The sequence below is a fragment of the Alternaria metachromatica genome, assembly GCF_023757995.1.
Source record: "Alternaria metachromatica strain BMP 0045 chromosome Unknown scaffold_40, whole genome shotgun sequence".
NCBI classification, from domain to species: Eukaryota; Fungi; Ascomycota; class Dothideomycetes; order Pleosporales; family Pleosporaceae; genus Alternaria; species Alternaria metachromatica.
In genome coordinates, this window is record NW_026055531.1 from 98,480 (window position 1) to 115,426 (window position 16,947).

Sequence of the window (16,947 nt, forward strand, 5' to 3'; positions counted from 1 at the left end):
CGTCAAATACGCTCCCCGCCAAATAATCCACGCCACATACCCCTGCAGCCTGCCACCCCATTTGCCGCCGCCTTGGAACAACGCATTCCAGTTACCTATGTAAGCCAAAGTGCCTAGGTCGCGGTATGTGAAGCCCTTTGATGATGGGGATGATGGGGATGATGGGGATGATGGAGATGGTGGGGTGGATAGGGAACCGTTGTTAAGCCGTTTTGCCAACCAAAAGGCTTTTTGAGACGCGACTTGGGCGGTTGCGGGGTAGGTTGTTGATTCGATTATTCCGCAGTCGCCGAGGGCGAAGACGGAGGGGTGGACTGCTTCTTGTGCTATTTCTCCTGATTGCTCTCCTGACTTTCCTGAGGAGGTAGAGGGGATGAGTTTGACGCGGAGGTGGTCGTCGGTTATGATGGATCCGGATTTAGAGTCTTTCTTTACTATCCATTTTACGTCTTTGCCTGGGGTGGTGGATTGGGGAGTTGAGGTGGAAGAGGGGGAGGAGGAGCTTGGTGGGAGGTAGAGATCTGTGGGTGCTTCGCGGACGGAGGAGAGGGCGTGGTCGACGAAGGGGTTTTGCATTAGTCCTGTGCCTAGGGCGGGGTTAGTGTTGTTGTCTCATACTTTTGGGTGGATCGTGAGGATTGGAAAGAGATGGGAAACGTACTCCATACACACATGCCCACACCAATCTCGCCCTCCTCCTTCACCTTGAGCGTATACAAATGGTAATCATCCACATCATCCGAAAAGCTCCTTTCCGCAGGCGCCCCCGGTCTCAGCTCCTCAACATGATGGCTCGTCTTGATATCAATGCCCTTACGCTTAAACTTCTGCATCGCATATCCCGCCAGTTTCTGGTCGAACATCGGAAGTACCTTCTCCGCGACATCGTAAACAGTAATCTTGTGGTACTGAACGAGTTCCGGGTACAGTTTCTTCATATCCTCATTGATCAGATCGTGTAGTTCCGCGCTGAATTCGATGCCAGTGGGTCCACCGCCTACGACGGCGAAATTGAGGAGCTGCTTCTTCATCTCGATGGAGGTGGTGGGTAGGGCCGCGCCTTCAAAGCAGGCTAGGATGCGATTTCGGATTCGGCGCGCGTCGCCTACGTCTTTGAGGAAGAAGGCGTGTTCTTTCACACCTGGCGTGCCGAATGTCTGACTATAACATCCCACTGTCACAATCAACTTGTCGTACTCCACATCAAACAATTTCCCTACTTTTGCTTCCTTCTTCTTCTCCGCCTCCCTCTCTTCCGCCGTTTCTCCAGCATGTCGATCCGTGGTTAATGCAACACCTTGCTTCGGATCGTCAACCGCCTCTTCAATCGTAATCGTCCTGTTCTTGAAATCCACATCGTCGGCCCATCCCTGGAAGAAGTCGACTTTAGTTCGCCGGCTGCGCACGGGTTCGAGCGCGGTCCGGAATTCCAAGGTACCCACTGCAGTCGAGGCAAGGAGGGGTGTGAATGCAAAGTAGGACCGTGGCGATACGACGAGGGTTTGGAATTTGGAGGAGTCGAGACTGCGGGCGACTGTGAAGCCCGCCCAGCCTGATCCTAGAATGACTACGCGCTCGCGGTCTGGGATGGGGTTGTTAGTAGCTGGGGTCTTGTGCTAGAGCAGGTAAGGTTGAGCAAGGAGAACAACGTACTGTCTCTCCTCTTATCCAATTGCTCAATCGTGATCATCCGTTTTTGTTCCAAGCTCTTCCCATACTTTGCGCTTATCAAAGCTCCAGTCCGACATAGCGATGCCGTGCGCGACCTCATCGTAGGCGCAGACACCAGTTCCCTAACACCACCCGGCAGCAGCGACATACGAGCCGGCGACAGCATTGTTCAGTGTTGACAATCAAAGTGTCAATTGCAATTATTGAAATCAAACCAGAGCAGTGTTTATCAAAACCAAAGTTTTATTTATCGACACCCACCCACTCGCCGGGTGCTTGCGGGTCGACCAACGGAAGTCGGCGTTGACGCCATGACGTATGGCTTTTGCAAGCTTGACGCGCCGAGTGTTGCCGAGGAAGAGCCCACATGTGATTGTAGACGAGACTAGAGATTTGGTTGCGCGAAGCATGAGCGACCTGCTCACTTGAACAAGATGCGACAACGTGCTAGGAGGTGTGATTAAGTTGAGTGCAGGGTTAATGGGTGTGGTCGGTACCGACGAAAAGGGCCGTGAAATCGCTATACCCCTGCGATGCGACCGACACACTTCGAAAAGCATGCAACAACGAGCCAGGTAGGGGAGGCGGTAGTAGATATCGTTACTACGAGGTACGAGTTTGTTATAATATCTATACATGCGCTCCACCACCTCCCCTCCACCTCCCCCACCCGCCCGGTGATGTTTCGAGGTTTTAGGGGCGAAGTGGATGGGATAGGATGGAGGGGATGTGGTGGCAGCATGTAATGTGTACTATCCAAGCTTTCGTTCGGGTAATTAAGAGATGTGGAAATGAACTCGGTCTCTATTCTGCAACGTCCATGGGAAGATATGTAGTCAAACCATGATGCCCATCACATGTCTCGTCAAACAAAGCTGATAGTTGATACTTTCATGGATTGATATAGTACTACCATTCAGTATGTGTTGTACTCAAATGACCAACCAACGACATCGTAAAAAAGGGGGGTATCAAAATGGCTTCAAATCATCCATGTGAAAAGTCCCTTGCCGCCCATCCATAAAGAAAAAGAAAAAAGATCCAACACGCCTCGTGGATCATCCAAACGTGAACGCTCACTATATAATTTACTGGGAACTGAAAAAGAGAAAGACCACTCAAGTTACTAATCAAATCACTCCCCCATCCTCCGTGTCTTGGGACTCTTCTTCGGAGGCGGGTTGAAGGAATCGCTCGTGCGGGCGCGTTTGAGATTCGCCGGTGGACCAGCTCTGCTGCTTCCACTACTGGCCTGGCTGGCACGCTTAGCCAACTTGGCGGCTTCGCGGATGCGAACACCACCGGCGGGGCTGTTGAACCCGCTTCCGCCTCCAGCAGTTGCTGCTGAACTTCCTGCGGGAATCTCCTCGGCAAGACGATCGGCGAGAGCAGCGTCGTATTCGCGCTCGCTCGCACGGACAGCGCTGGGGTCTTGTTGGCGGGCTGTAGCGAGCATGTCGACGCTGCCGTCGTCGCTGTCTTCGTAGTCGGACTCGGATCCTTCAGAGACGTCGGAGGCGATGGGCGCGATGTTGAGGATCTGCATTGCAGTTGTAGGGCCGCCAGAGTCGCTGTCGCTGTCGGGCTCTGATGAGGCGTCGGATGCAAGGTCCGAGTCGACATCGCCGGAAGAGCAAGAATCCAGTGGAAGGAAGGAGGCGGGAGGAAGAGTCGAGCTAGGAAGGTTTTTCCGTGACGCAGAAAGAATCCTCTCCTCAATCACACGCTGAGGACTTGACCTAGGAGACTCGACTTCAGGGGACGACTGCCTAGAGTTGAGTGCATCCTGAATGGCCTTGGGGTACAAGGTTGACCAGCGCCGAGCGGTGACATGGGAAGGCGCAGTGGGGATTTGTGATCGTCGTACGTGGATAGAGAAGTTGTCCTCTGGCTGCACGCCACCCAAGCCCGAGGCTTCAAAGTCCATGAGCTCCGGGCTAGTGTTGCCGCTATCGTTCCTCAAGGCCTCGGGCGAGAAGCCAAGGTCATCCCCGCTCGAGACGGTGCGTGATCCGCTGTCAACATCCATCGGCGTAGTGTCCAAAGGACCTCGGGGCTCGGCCAGGTCCAGTGACGTCCTCTTGGTCGGGGATGATGTGCCCTGTTTGGCGCCAAGAGGGTGGTTCGTGATTGGCTGATAATTGCCGGGCATGGTAAGGAAGGCGCCGTTACGATCACCGCTCAGGTCAGTGCAGAACTTGGCCTTGGTGTAGAAGATCATGGGTCCATCATCGCGCCTGCGAGGTTTTGATGATGAACTCTGCATGATGGAACTGCTGAAACCCGAGGAGTTTCCCGTGGGCTGTGGTTGGTAAGAGTAGTTGGCTGAGGATTCGGCATCGAAGGCGTAAAACTCGTCTTCGTTCTCCGACTCATCCTTGTGGAAGAACATGGGTTTGTACGCAAACTTGTTTTGCTCCTTCTCACGCTGGGCACGAGCTTGCCTTCTGGCAATCGTGGCTTCATCCATCATGTCGCTGCTGGCACCGCTGTTGCCAGTCTTCATACCCTTGAAAGGCGACTGGGAGCCAGATTCGTTCGGCGAGGCGCCACTCCAGTGCTCCGACGAGCTATCGCCGCTGTGCTTGGTGATGTCGAGGCCGCCCTTCCATCGGATTTTACGACCATCGCGAGAGATCTCGAGATGGTTGCTGTACTCGTGCAAGGCGTCCTTGACGAACTCGGGTGTGACGTTTAGAGTGTGTAGTTGGGCCATGTTGATGACCAAGTTTAGGTAAATCCAGCCGTGGCCGAGGGGTGCTTCTCCAGAGTCCATGTCTGGTGGGGTGAAGCCAAGATGGCGGATGTAGTCCATGTTCTCTGTAGGCACCTGCGCACGGTAAGGGTCCAGGTCTAGCGGTCGTGTGGGTCGTTGGTCGGGAGATAGACCTGAGCCAGCGAAGTCCTGTTCCTCGATATGCAGGCTGGGGCGGAAGCCCTGTAGGACTTCGTCCTGGTCCGCATGACTTTCCCGAGCAGCACTAGCACCGCGGTCGTTCCTGATGCGAGCTTCACGCTGACCCTCGGGCTTCTGATTTTGTCCCGTCGCTTCTCGCTGGGCACGGTCGGCTGTTGCTGCCGACTGGGCTACTTCCTGTTGCTGCATTGGGTGTGGGTGGGACCCGGGCGCAGAGCGCTTGCCAGCAAAGATCTGCTCCAAACGGCGCACGACCATCTTCTTCTTGGACTTGTCGGTCATGGGGGCGGTCTTGTTGTTCGGTAGTAGGCCCATGGGGATATCGTGGAGGTACGACTGGATGTTTTGCTGTTGGCGGCTGTAGGCGGATTTGGTCATCTTGCGGCGGTCGTTGTCTTGGTTGGATTGGCCTGATGAGTTGGGGCCGGATGCAGATAGGGAAGCGTAGCCCGACTCGGCGAAGCGCGATGTGGAGGAGGCGGTGTTGTGGGTTTGGAGTGCCGGGGTGTAGGCTGAGATGTCGGCGTAGTCGTTGGCGGTGCCTTCGTCGAGATCTGATGCAAACTTGCGCAGAGTCTCCTCGAGTTCCTTCTTCTTGTGGTCGGGCAGGCCATGGAACCTGACCTCGAACAGCTTCTCTTCTTGCAGGTGGGCATCGTAGAGCTTCTCGTACTTCCTCAGCCGCTGCTTGAGCTTCTTGTTGGCGACCGTCAAGTCGTCGATGACGCTGCGGAAGTCTTCGGTGCTGCTGCCGTCTGTGCCAATCTGGCCGAGGGGACGGTATGGCATGGTGGCATGTGGCTGGGTGGAGTTGGAGTTGTCTGGCGGCGTCTCGGACGAAGACGAGTTGCGGAGAAAGAAGGGCGGTTCATCTATGCGTGGTCAGTCATACTCTCCTCTACTGTCTCCTGGGTGGCACTCACTGTCGACAAAGGACGACTTTCCCTGGCTGGCCGTGTTGTTGGTCTTCTCAAACCATTGGCCGGCGTCGCTGCTCTCACCAGAGCTAGTCTTGTTGGAGAGGAGCTGGGGAGACACGCTCGAGGGCGGATTGGCCTTGTCGCTGGCGAGGGTGGGTGACGTCTCAGCAGTCGGCGCCTTCTTGGGCTCGCGTCTTGATGGTTGAGGTTTAGGCGGCGGGCTGTGGCGGAGAGAGACGGATCGGTGGGCTGGCGGGCGGCGTGGGTGGGAGCGCGCAGCCATGGGAATGGTTCCCGGGCGGTCGTTCATGAGGGCGGGTGGAGAGTTGGCGGCTAGACAGGCAGGATGCTCCCCATGTGGATGATGGTGAATGTCAGGGCGCTAGCTATCAAATGTCCAAGGTGTGCGTATATTGTAGACCGGAGGCTGTTGTGCCCAGGCTCGAAAAGATCAGACGCTTCCGCGGCGGTGGTTCGTATGGTATGTAGAGTGCTGGTAGCTTGGTCGTCGGGGCAGTGGGAGGGCGGTTTCAGCGTGCAAATTGAAAGATGGCTGAAGAGAGTTGTGGGCTCTCTCGGCGCTGGTTTGAGCAGGTGAGCCATGATGGGCATCGATCTTGATGTGGGTAAGCATGTCGATGCTCTCGATTTCCAACTTGCCAAGACTGCAGCTGGAGATCGAGGGTACCTGGCCGCGACGAGGAAGTGTGGCGTTCGGGCCTAGCGCAAGAACTACCGGCAATCGACGATGGGCCTTGATCTCCAGCCCACCATCGCCCACTGGGAAGCCCATCGCCCTTCTGTTCCGCCCGTTGACCCTCAAGTCTCGATGGCTCTCCATATCTGTGATGGCCGTCCTCTCCTATGCGTCTCCGGAGAACACAACCTCCTAGCCAGCACTGCCGCACTGCGAACAACATGCAACCACCCGCACATATCTACACTTGCCACCGTCTAGATCCGCGTCTGACAGTTGCTGCCAGTGCTGCACGGCATGAGAGATGGTCCAGACCCTCTTCACACCACGGCTTCCCATCACAGCAGAACCGTGGCGGCACGAACCGTTGACACGCTGCCGCTAGAGCCTCACCAGCCACACGCGCTCTCACACACGGCCACAGCATCCATCGAGATTGCAAATGCTAGCCGGCCCTCTCCTGACGCACACTCCCCGTGTCCCTTCCCTAGATGAGGTCACTCTTGCACGGTGCTGGCAACGGCTGGGAAGCGCAATCGATTTCCTGGACCCTGATCTGTCCTTGGTTGTTCGGCTCAGACACCCTGCCATCATGATTGGCGGGCGACTGAGTCCCACTGTGCCGCCCTCATCGCTGCCAGCATCGCAATCGAGAGGGCCATCGCAATAAAGGGTCCAGCTGGAACACTCGTTAATGCATCTCACGGCAGGCATGCAGCTGACTTCCTCCGACAAGCATACGAAAAGGGTCTTATTACGCCTGGATCCTCAGGGGCTTTGACCTGGGACGACCGCTGACCATGACTGCTTGCTCCAACATTTTTCTCTCTCACGGTGGGGTGATGCCACTTCAAACTTCAGATCACCGATTGAGCTCGGATCGCAGATTACTCGTTACAACCATGCAGGGCAGAGCGCGCCGGGAGGTCGCCCCGGTCTAATCACCGAATCGCAACCAATATTGTTTCGTAACTCGTTAGGATGCACAACACCATCGGCGATGCTGGAATTAGGCTCGTCTAAATCGTACGATGGTGTTTGGACACTCAAAAACCTGAAGGGGTTTCATACTGGAAATGTCACATTCAACATCTCATCGAGATCCCATGTGCCGTGACGTCTTCGCTAGTGTAGCGGAAAAAGTAGAAACACAGAATACATCATGGCCTCGGCTTAACATGCCATGAAACAGTCAACATCCTCCGATGGTCAGACGAACTCAGATGCGCGCACCCTTACTCCTCAGCACGTTGACGGCAGAATGGCCCGTATAATTGAGCCACTCGCCCAGTCCTCCCATGAAGCCGCCAACCTTCATCAGGTCTTGTAATCTGTTATCCAGAAACTGCTCCGTCTCTACAAAATTCGCCGACTTGTCCTGTGTCATGTATAACTCGGTCGAAGAGTAGATGGCCGAGAGTGTCGCTCGCTTGGTGTACCAGCTGCTATCGACACTCTGGTCTCCCGACAGAAACCATATCTCGTCTGCGAGTCTCGCAAGTTCGGCGATAGATGCCGGGACGTACGTGGGCTGGGCCATGATCGCGAGTGCCTATCACCCATCAGCACGCTGACCTTCACTGTTGTGTATACACTGTCCTACCTCCTGCCATCGATGTATGACGGGTTCATTCGCCCGCAACCGCGCCAGTGTCAACGTCCTGACTTTTGCGCCAACGCCCATCTTCTTCCCTTGCTCGCCCTGGTCTGGGAATTGAACATTGTTCTGTAGCGCCAAGCGCTGCGTGACAAGATGGTAATTGATCAAATCGAAGACACCCCGCGGAAGCAGATTCGTAGAGACATCAAGATAACCGGCGTCGCGAGCACCAAGCTTCAGTGCATCCATAGTAAACCCATGGCTGGGTACGTGTGCGTATGCGGAGGAGAGTATGGCGGACTCGGCGGGAGGAAATGGCGGCGGCTGCGCGTAATCATACGAATGGTACAGGCATCGTTGTCTCGAAGCGACTGCTGGGCGAATTGAGGATGCTCGGACACTCCCGAGTAGCGAGCTGGCTAGTCGTGATGGTGGCATGGTGGATGCAATTGAAGATGTAGAGATCAGCCGATGCGGACATTTGCTGCCATCTCCGCAAATCTGCCAAGACCGCAATCGATCAGATCTCACACTAACCCTGTGACGTCGTAGAGCTGTCGATCGTTTCGACGTTGAACTTGACAATCGATCTCAACGTCTGCATATCGATCTTGAAGGCGAAACAGTCTTACCACGTGGCCCTTAGACACCATTCCAAATCGTGCAGGAGGCTGAAGATCCGCATACGACTGCAGTTCCTGATCTTGTCAATCACGTCGCCACGTGACCGACGCGTCGAACGCGTTCGCGCTAGTGGCAACACTTCTGCGATCCAGCATCTGCCTGCCTGTAGGCCACAATTCCCCTGGCATCCAGCAGACAATTGCCATCCGATCTTCAGGAACCCATCGGATACCCCGCAAATCTCAGAGGCGACATCCAAACGAATCGAAACGCGATCTCCAACCTACGACGACCGCACGCGCATCGCAGCCTACACGTCCCCGCCACAACCCCGATTCGAGACCCTCTCCGTAAACAATTAGGGATTGGACTTGCTTTCCAACATGGCGCGCGGCAAAAATGTCGAGGTCAGCGAGTATGAGCGGAAACGGCAGGAGAACATCGCAAAGACGCAGGCGCTCTTGCGCAACCTTGAGATGGAGGCTGCAGAAGCCGGTTTAGGTCCTACAGGCAAGGCGAAGACATCCGTGCCTTCGCGACCAAAAGCGAAGAAGCCCGCGCCCAAGAAAATCAAGCAAGAAGAAGAAGCGCCACGTAGAACATCCTCGCGATTAAAGGGCATTGTGGCAGACAGTGAGGTCGCAAAGCGCAAAGCAGAGGATGAATACGTCGCGATACAAGCAGCTGATCGTGCAAAGCGACAACGCGTTAGTGATGCCTTCAACTTCAGTGACATAGTCGTAGCAGGCAAGGACTGGAACCGGAGCGGGAACTTCCTCTCTGTTGGTCCCGCGGATCCGTACGCGCGCACATTTGACTACAACGACGTAAAGGAGACCACCGACAAGGAATTGCGTGCCCTACGAGAGCGCATGAGCGGTCTAACGCTCTGGGAAGATTTCGAGCCAAACGAAATCAAGATCACACCCGAGCGCATATACTCCATGGGCCTCCACCCCACAACCGACAAGCCATTGGTGTTTGCCGGTGATAAGCTAGGGAATTTGGGAATCTGTGATGCATCGCAGAAAGTGGCAGAAGTCAAAGTCGAAGACGACGAAGACGCGGATAGGGAAGGACCGACCATCACGACGCTCAAACCGCACACACGCACGATACACACTTTCCAATTCAGCCCTCACGATGCAAACGCGCTATACACGGCATCCTACGACTCGAGCGTGCGCAAGCTCGATCTGGCAAAGGGCGTCGCAGTCGAAGTCTACGCCCCTCGTGACAAAGACGAAGAAGCCCCCCTATCCGGTCTGGAAATCTCCAAAGACGATCCTCATACCTTGTATTTCTCCACGCTCGACGGCCAATTCGGCATCTACGACATGCGCGCTCCGAGCGAGGCAGCCGCCGGCCTCCAAATCTTCCAACTCTCAGACAAGAAAATCGGAGGCTTCACTTTACACCCCTTACACCCCCATCTCGTCGCCACCGCGTCCCTCGACCGCACACTCAAGATATGGGATCTGAGGAAGATAAGTGGGAAAGGAGAGGATAGGAGTCCGGCGCTGGTGGGCGAGCATACGAGTAAATTGAGTGTGTCGCATGCGGCGTGGAATAGTGCTGGGCAGGTGGCTACGGCGAGTTATGATGATACGGTTAAGATATATGATTTTGGGAATTGCGCGGAGTGGGATTTGGGTAAGGTGTTGGGGGAGGAGGAGATGGAGCCAAGTGCTGTGGTGCCGCATAACAACCAAACAGGCCGCTGGGTTACTATGTTCGTCCCCTTATTCCCTTCCCTTTCCCCTCTTCCTCCTCCTCTCCACACATACACATACCCATACTAACCCCCCTCCCCTCCAGTCTCCGAGCACAATGGCAACAACACCCCCAAGACAACGTCCAACGCTTCTGCATCGGCAACATGAACCGTTTCGTCGATATCTACACAGCAAAGGGCCAGCAGTTGGCGCAGCTAGGGGGCGAGGGCATTACGGCTGTGCCGGCGGTGGCCAAGTTTCATCCGACGGTGGATTGGGTGGCTGCGGGGACGGCGAGTGGGAAGTTGTGTTTGTGGATGTGAGATGTAGTAGGGAGGATGGGGATGGAGATGGGGATGGGGATGGAGATGGAGGATGGGGATAGACGCGGTGGTAGTAGTAGTACAGTAGTACAGTACTGGTAGTGGTAGTAGTACATCCCTGCTACTACTACTACTAGTACTGTACTACTACTACTACTACTACTACTACTACTACTACTACTACTACTACTACTACCGCGTCTATTCCAGCCCGTGCTGACCTCAACATTTGAGTATGCAGGGTGCCAGGCTAGGCTGGATGTACGAAGGCGTTGTACGAGAGGTAAGACGGGATTGGTGAAGAGTGGTGCGTAAGCTTGCCATTGCGTAAGCTTCGTAGGAATCCTCTTTTGAGCTGCGTGTTCGGCGGAATGATTGTAGCAGTTCTTGGTATCAGCGCAAAGAGATTGTTTGGATACCCCAACAAATTAGGACCATTGTCTAACCCTCAGACTGCCGCGTAAGCTGTAGCGCGTCTCGTTGAGGTCGTACCTTGGTGGGCAGTGTGCTAGCTTTAGGACGCCGTTTTGATACAGGGACATTGTACACGTCCTCCCCTAACCTCTGAGTCCGGTGCTGCTAGTGTCCCAGAGTATCTGAACTTCTTACTCTTTAAGCTGCATTGCTTCGTATACATACACGTAAACGTACACGTACATCGCGAGGAGGAGCAACCGGGCTTAGTACACACTTTCATCCGACCTTGTCTGGTACCGTTGAAGTTGTATCTAGATGGTCCGCACGGTTACAATCCCTTTGTGGGCGGGTGTGTACGAATGCGCTCATACCACTTATCCTCGTTGTTTTCACGAGTTTCAGACCATCGCAGTAGCTTTGGTCATGCGTCCGTAATTTCTTTCAAACATCTGGTGAGCTCAACTCCAGTCTCACGACCTTCGCACTTGTTAGTAAGGGGTTGTACCGGACTTGGACTACCAGAAGATACGTGTACTTGCTTAAACACTAGCTTTCACGGTAGAGGACGAGATCGCTTGTCGGAGTGTAAGGTAACGTCGTGCTGCCTATTGAGGTTGTACCTTGGTGGGCGGGGTGATCGCAATAGCTGTTTGTATGGGTACGAGGACCGCTTCGTTTGGATCTTTAGCATGAAATTCTGCCATCGAATCGCCTTTGGTTCGGTGTTATCTAAGCTCTTGCGCTCGTCATCGAGATCCTGTAATGAAGGGCAGCATGATCGTGAAAACTCTCGAACATTCCGATACCCCCAACCTCGGTCTTCCGCAAAGAAACATCCAGCACCCTCACTCACTTTCTCAATTCCCCGCATCCACGGCCATTCACACCGCTCTACCCTCTCCACCCTCTCCCAAAAGCGGAACTAAATAGTCCATGCATGAATCCTCCATCCCAAAAAACTCTAGAGGCATCGCGATTATCGAATTTATCGAACGCATGCGTGTATGCGACTATCGCATGTGAGGTACATGGCTAGATATTTCGCGTACCGTGGTTTGTTTTTCCCATTCGGCCGAAAGCAGCAGTATCTCCATAGTATGCGACAGGGGACGGCCCGGTCTTTCATGCGCGAACAGGAACTTGACAGAACGGTACTCGCGTGCTTGCTTACCATGAGGACATCAGCTGTCTGCAGTCTGCTGTCGGAGAAACAGACATCTCCGCTACCGCGCTTTGGAGTTAAGAATAGAACACCATCTCTCCGGACAATTCTCCGGTCGTAAGCAGAAAAACTTCATGACACCTGGGCATGATTTTGTCTTATCGCAACAAAAAGGTGCCGACGCCTTCCGCCCGCTTACCACCTTCCGCGCTGTTCCCCCTCCTCACGATCTCCATATAACCGGTTCGTATCTGCTACTGTCGCCTGCTACTTCCACGGGTAGCGTTGGTTGCAAATACGAGGTTTGGTGGGTTTCTATTTCCGGATGTGGCGATGGGTGGGTAGGAGCACTAAGGTAGCGGGTGTGGCACCAGCGGGGATCGTGTCCTTCTGCCAGCCTCGTTTTTTCTCTCGAACCGTGTACAGCTCGTACGACATCAACGAGACAGGTACCGTGGTAACACGTCCTCGTGGCACGGAGGCTGGGGAGATGGCGCCATATGGAAAACCTCCGATGTGGGAATTTTGTTGTGTAATGGGAATTGTGAGGTGGAGAGGAAGCTATCGAGGTGGTTTTGGAAAGGTTGATGTTCAAATCCAAATAGCGACCGGCTAGCGATACCGAGATGCGGGATGCGGAAAGATTCAATGCCACCGCATCCACCGGCACTTTCGCATACATACCGCCGTATGATGCCGTTATCGTGTGGTGGGAAAACTCTCGCCCGATGGCGACCGGCACCGCCGTATTAGGTCACACAACCAGCCAACTGCCCAACGTCAGTCTGGTGACATTGAAACACGAGGTGATCAGCTTGTCGACAAGATGCATACACGGTACGGTACGTCAGGGACACGATATGACGTCTGCGTGTCGGAAGCTTCAATGCGAGGATGCAACGCGCAGGGCTAGCTCACCCGTTTTCGTCATGTTTCCAGCGATATTGACGGGCTGATCAGTGCCTGAAGCATGCCTAGGGTGAGCTTAAACGGCCGGGACATTGCTGCTACGGGCATGGTTCAAGCCTGCAGGGACAGTGCAGCGACTGCGTGCATGGATACGAGGAATGACGGTGGGGAAATAGGTGGGAGGGTCAATGTTACTTTGTTTAGTCGCGTTTTGTAGGTTGGAAGACGGTAGAACAGAAACAAACCCCTCACACCCTGCACCGTGTCCGTCTGTTGGCCATTACTATAAAGGGTTCCGCGAACGGCGCTGCACAAAGGGTCATCATCCTCAGCAAACTTTCAAAAGCAATTCACAGCAAAGACTAGTTTATAACTCCCTTTACAACACTCGCTTTCGAAGTTCTTCCACACCACATCACACAAACTCGCCAAGATGAAGTACACCGTCGCTATCACCACGCTCATCGCCAGCGCCATGGCGACTGCCATCTCCTCCGACTGCCCCAAGCCCTCGCACACCGCGACCGTCACCGGCAGCGCTCCTGCCTCGTCGTCGACCGCTCCCGCCGACGCCGCTCCCACCGGCTACTTCGGCGTCATCTCGTCCCGCAGCGCCTCGCCCATCCACCTCCAGTCCCTCACCGCACGCGGCGGAAAGTTCTACCTCGGCGGCGGCCCTCCCTCGTCCTACTGCCCTTCCAACCTTCCCGCTGGAAGCTGCCCTCCTGGTAACACCACTGTGCTGGCTGGCGGCCAGGGAACTCTCTCCCTTGGCGTTGTCGTCCCTGGTGGCCAGGAGGTCTACGTTGCGCCCGGCGGTGCTCTCCAATACACCACCGCCCACTCCGTCTCCAAGCCCGAGGGCTCCGACGTCACTGGCTTCAGCCGCACTGCGCCTGCCAACGGCAACGCCTTCGGATACCTCGAGTACGAGACTGGCTTCGTTGCCTGCCCGGCTGGCGAAGGCGAGGGATACCAAGTGTTTGGTGCCGTTGAGGACGGCGAGTTCTCTGATGAGTGCCTCGGTTTCAGCGCTCTTACTGGTAAGTTTTCTGCTTCTTCTGACATTTCAAACAAGTGCTAACGATTCTCTAGTTGCGACCGAAGATGCTGGTGCCTGGCAATACTAGATCTCGCTCTAGCACCTGGAAATGGTGGTAGTGGGGATCTTTAATGTCTATTGGATAATGAACATGAAGTGGTAGATGGAGATATCCATGCTGTACATATGACGCTCCTTAATGACCCGGGCACAAAAGTAATATAATAGTAATGCCTTGACACGATTTTGAAACTTCATTTTCTGCCTTCCAAGACTGCTCTGATGCGATTGACTTCCTCCTCAGCTGTGCCTTTCAAGCCCATCTGCACAACTACCGTCTTGTCCCTACTCTTCATGCCTTTAACAACTTCAACATCCGACTTCGCAACTCTCAGCGCACCAGCAATGACTTCCCTCACCGCCCTGTTCGCCTCTCCGTCTTTCGGCTGAGCGGCAACGCATATCTCAATGCGCTCATCAGAGACCGCTGCGATGCCTTCGCGTTGCGCACTAACCCCAGGCTTGACATGACACAGCAATTGAACAGTTCCTGAGCAGTTCTTCGCGGACTTGGAAGCCACGAAACGGATTGCGGGACCGGACATTAGCGGCGTTGGCGTTGAACACGGTAGAGTGCATGTGACCGCGATGAACGGTGCGTTAGAAAGGTCAGCTGGCTTCGCGTGCGGACCTCAGCATGCGGCTGAAGCAGCAAAGCCGATCGCAGCCGGCCATTCCACGCCGGGATTAGACCCCTTCCCGCCCAACCAATCGCTTTTCCAGTGCACCCCCAAGCTCTCCTACCAGCAAAGGCGAGCCTCTACACAGCAGTCCTCACAGATAGATACACATCTCCTCTGTTCCACAGCATGCGCAAAAGCCACGTTGACACCACCCATCCCACCTCCCTAAAGCGTGCTGGCGCGCAACCGGGGGCCGGTAGTGGGGGCATTCTTACGGTACCGGTCCTAAGATAAAGACTACTTCCCCTAAGTGATAAATTTGACGAGAGCCTCATCAGACGCTTCCCTTAAGTACAGGTGCACACGATGGAGGGAAAATTCAGCAACACGGAATTAGGTAAGAGATTGTAAGCGTATCCGGCGCAGATAAAATGCATAAAAGGCTGCCCGCCCTCGTTTTTAGGTTGGTTTCTGCATATTTCGCATTTCTTCGACTTCTTGACAGAGTTGGGATTACTGTAGAGTGTTGTTGTACGCATTGCGGTATTAGCACTTTTTTTGCATGCTAGGTTGAAGGATATTTTATTATTGTTAGCACAGAGACTCACATCAAAAGGTAAGAGACAACTGCAATTGCTTTTGATGACGTGGTTCGCAACGTGGTGGTTTGCTATCTAGAAGTCGCACTTTCCGCGACGACCAACCCACGTACAATCCCATCTTTCCCACATCTCTACCTACCCACTCCACACTGCAAATCACATGACTAACCTCACTCCCAGCAAAATGACTTCCGCACCCACACTACAGCCCAAGTTCCTGCCGAACAAGCATGACCTAGGCATCGTCGCAGTCGGCTTCAGCGGCGGCCAGGTAAGCCCATCCACTACGACACATTCGCTCCCCAAATAATTAACAAACTTATCCCAGCCCAAAGCCGGCGTCGACGCCGCCCCCATGGCGCTCATCGAAAACGGCCTCATCAAGCAACTAGAACAAGACCTCGACTTCAACGTCACCTACGACGGCCAAGTGCACAACTACTCCTCGCTACGGCCCGCCTCCGACCCCGAAGTCTGCAGAATGAAGCAACCCAGATTCGTGTCCGCGGTTACAAAGCAAGTCTCGGACCAAGTCTACGCCCACGCCAAAACCGGTAAACTCGTGCTTACCCTCGGCGGCGACCACTCCATCGCCATCGGCACCGTTTCCGGGACTGCGAAAGCCGTGCGGGAGCGGTTGGGTAAGGAAATTGCGGTTATCTGGGTGGACGCGCATGCGGATATTAATACGCCTTCATCGAGCGAAAGCGGCAATATTCATGGTATGCCGGTTGCCTTTTTGGCGGATCTTGTCGGGGATAAGGAGAAGGAGGAATTAAAGAGGGAGGATGTGTTTGCGTGGCTGGAGAAAGAGCATTTGATTAGTCCGAAGAAGTTGGTGTATATCGGGTTGAGGGATATTGATAAGGGGGAGAAGAAGATTTTGAAGAAGCACAACATTAAGGCGTACAGTATGCATGAGATTGACAGGTACGTTGGCCGCTTTCGGGGTGGTTGGAGATGGTTGCTAACTCGACACGCAGGTACGGCATTGGCAAAGTCATGGACATGGCATTGGGCTGGATTGGAAGCGACACGCCTATCCATCTCTCCTTCGACGTCGACGCTCTGGATCCCATGTGGGCGCCTAGCACTGGTACGCCCGTACGTGGTGGTTTGACGCTGCGCGAGGGTGATTTTATCGCTGAGTGTGTTGCTGAGACTGGTCAGCTCATTGCGCTGGATCTCGTTGAGGTTAACCCCAGCCTTGATGCTGAGGGTGCTGGTGACACTGTCCGCGCTGGTGTTTCGATTGTGAGATGTGCGCTTGGCGATACTCTCTTGTAGGCTTGTGTGATGATTGGAGTTTTAGAGGTATTTGGTCAGGGTAGATATAGACGGTATCGTTAGACGATCAACGACGCAAGTTCACAGAATGCCCGCATTACGTGTCGCAATAGTTTGATGCCATACAGAAATCCGTACATGTTGTATTCTTGGCTGGGGGCATTTGCAATCCGATAACCCACTCTCAACGTGCCATATCTCTTCATCAAGAGAGCGTACTACTACTACTGCGTCTATTCCAGCCCGTCCTGACCTCAATATTTGAGTATGCAGGCTATCCCTCTACCACGAAGTGAAAGAGTGGTTTGGAAGGGAGCCGCCCTCTGGGTTCCTCCACCTCCGTTTGCAATTGCTTTTTTGAAAACTTTTCTGCAAACA

At 54.3% G+C, this 16,947-nt stretch overlaps 7 protein-coding genes across 7 annotated transcripts; 3 read left to right on the forward strand and 4 right to left on the reverse strand.

Annotated features, from left to right (window-relative positions):
- Nucleotides 1-587: 587 nt before the first annotated feature.
- Nucleotides 588-1,690, reverse strand: J4E83_010054 (uncharacterized protein; the record flags this gene model as incomplete). The annotated part of the gene is made up of 2 exons (XM_049336937.1): nucleotides 588-1,582; nucleotides 1,654-1,690. 2 exons carry the CDS (start codon nucleotides 1,688-1,690, stop codon nucleotides 588-590), a joined length of 1,032 nt encoding a protein of 343 aa, XP_049183916.1.
- A 1,116-nt stretch (nucleotides 1,691-2,806) lies between these two features.
- Nucleotides 2,807-5,818, reverse strand: J4E83_010055 (uncharacterized protein; the record flags this gene model as incomplete). The annotated part of the gene is made up of 2 exons (XM_049336938.1): nucleotides 2,807-5,460; nucleotides 5,512-5,818. The coding sequence occupies 2 exons, from the start codon at nucleotides 5,816-5,818 to the stop codon at nucleotides 2,807-2,809; spliced, it is 2,961 nt and encodes a 986-aa protein (XP_049183917.1).
- A 1,606-nt stretch (nucleotides 5,819-7,424) lies between these two features.
- J4E83_010056 (uncharacterized protein) lies at nucleotides 7,425-8,243 on the reverse strand (the record flags this gene model as incomplete). Its single annotated transcript, XM_049336939.1, has 2 exons — nucleotides 7,425-7,757; nucleotides 7,809-8,243. 2 exons carry the CDS (start codon nucleotides 8,241-8,243, stop codon nucleotides 7,425-7,427), a joined length of 768 nt encoding a protein of 255 aa, XP_049183918.1.
- Nucleotides 8,244-8,812: 569 nt separating this feature from the next.
- J4E83_010057 (uncharacterized protein) lies at nucleotides 8,813-10,467 on the forward strand (the record flags this gene model as incomplete). The annotated part of the gene is made up of 2 exons (XM_049336940.1): nucleotides 8,813-10,115; nucleotides 10,280-10,467. The coding sequence occupies 2 exons, from the start codon at nucleotides 8,813-8,815 to the stop codon at nucleotides 10,465-10,467; spliced, it is 1,491 nt and encodes a 496-aa protein (XP_049183919.1).
- A 2,921-nt stretch (nucleotides 10,468-13,388) lies between these two features.
- J4E83_010058 (uncharacterized protein) lies at nucleotides 13,389-14,085 on the forward strand (the record flags this gene model as incomplete). The annotated part of the gene is made up of 2 exons (XM_049336941.1): nucleotides 13,389-13,998; nucleotides 14,051-14,085. 2 exons carry the CDS (start codon nucleotides 13,389-13,391, stop codon nucleotides 14,083-14,085), a joined length of 645 nt encoding a protein of 214 aa, XP_049183920.1.
- Nucleotides 14,086-14,251: 166 nt separating this feature from the next.
- Nucleotides 14,252-14,602, reverse strand: J4E83_010059 (uncharacterized protein; the record flags this gene model as incomplete). Its single annotated transcript, XM_049336942.1, has 1 exon — nucleotides 14,252-14,602. The coding sequence occupies one exon, from the start codon at nucleotides 14,600-14,602 to the stop codon at nucleotides 14,252-14,254; it is 351 nt and encodes a 116-aa protein (XP_049183921.1).
- Nucleotides 14,603-15,466: 864 nt separating this feature from the next.
- On the forward strand, nucleotides 15,467-16,569 carry J4E83_010060 (uncharacterized protein; the record flags this gene model as incomplete). Its single annotated transcript, XM_049336943.1, has 3 exons — nucleotides 15,467-15,553; nucleotides 15,611-16,212; nucleotides 16,266-16,569. The coding sequence occupies 3 exons, from the start codon at nucleotides 15,467-15,469 to the stop codon at nucleotides 16,567-16,569; spliced, it is 993 nt and encodes a 330-aa protein (XP_049183922.1).
- Nucleotides 16,570-16,947: the final 378 nt, after the last annotated feature.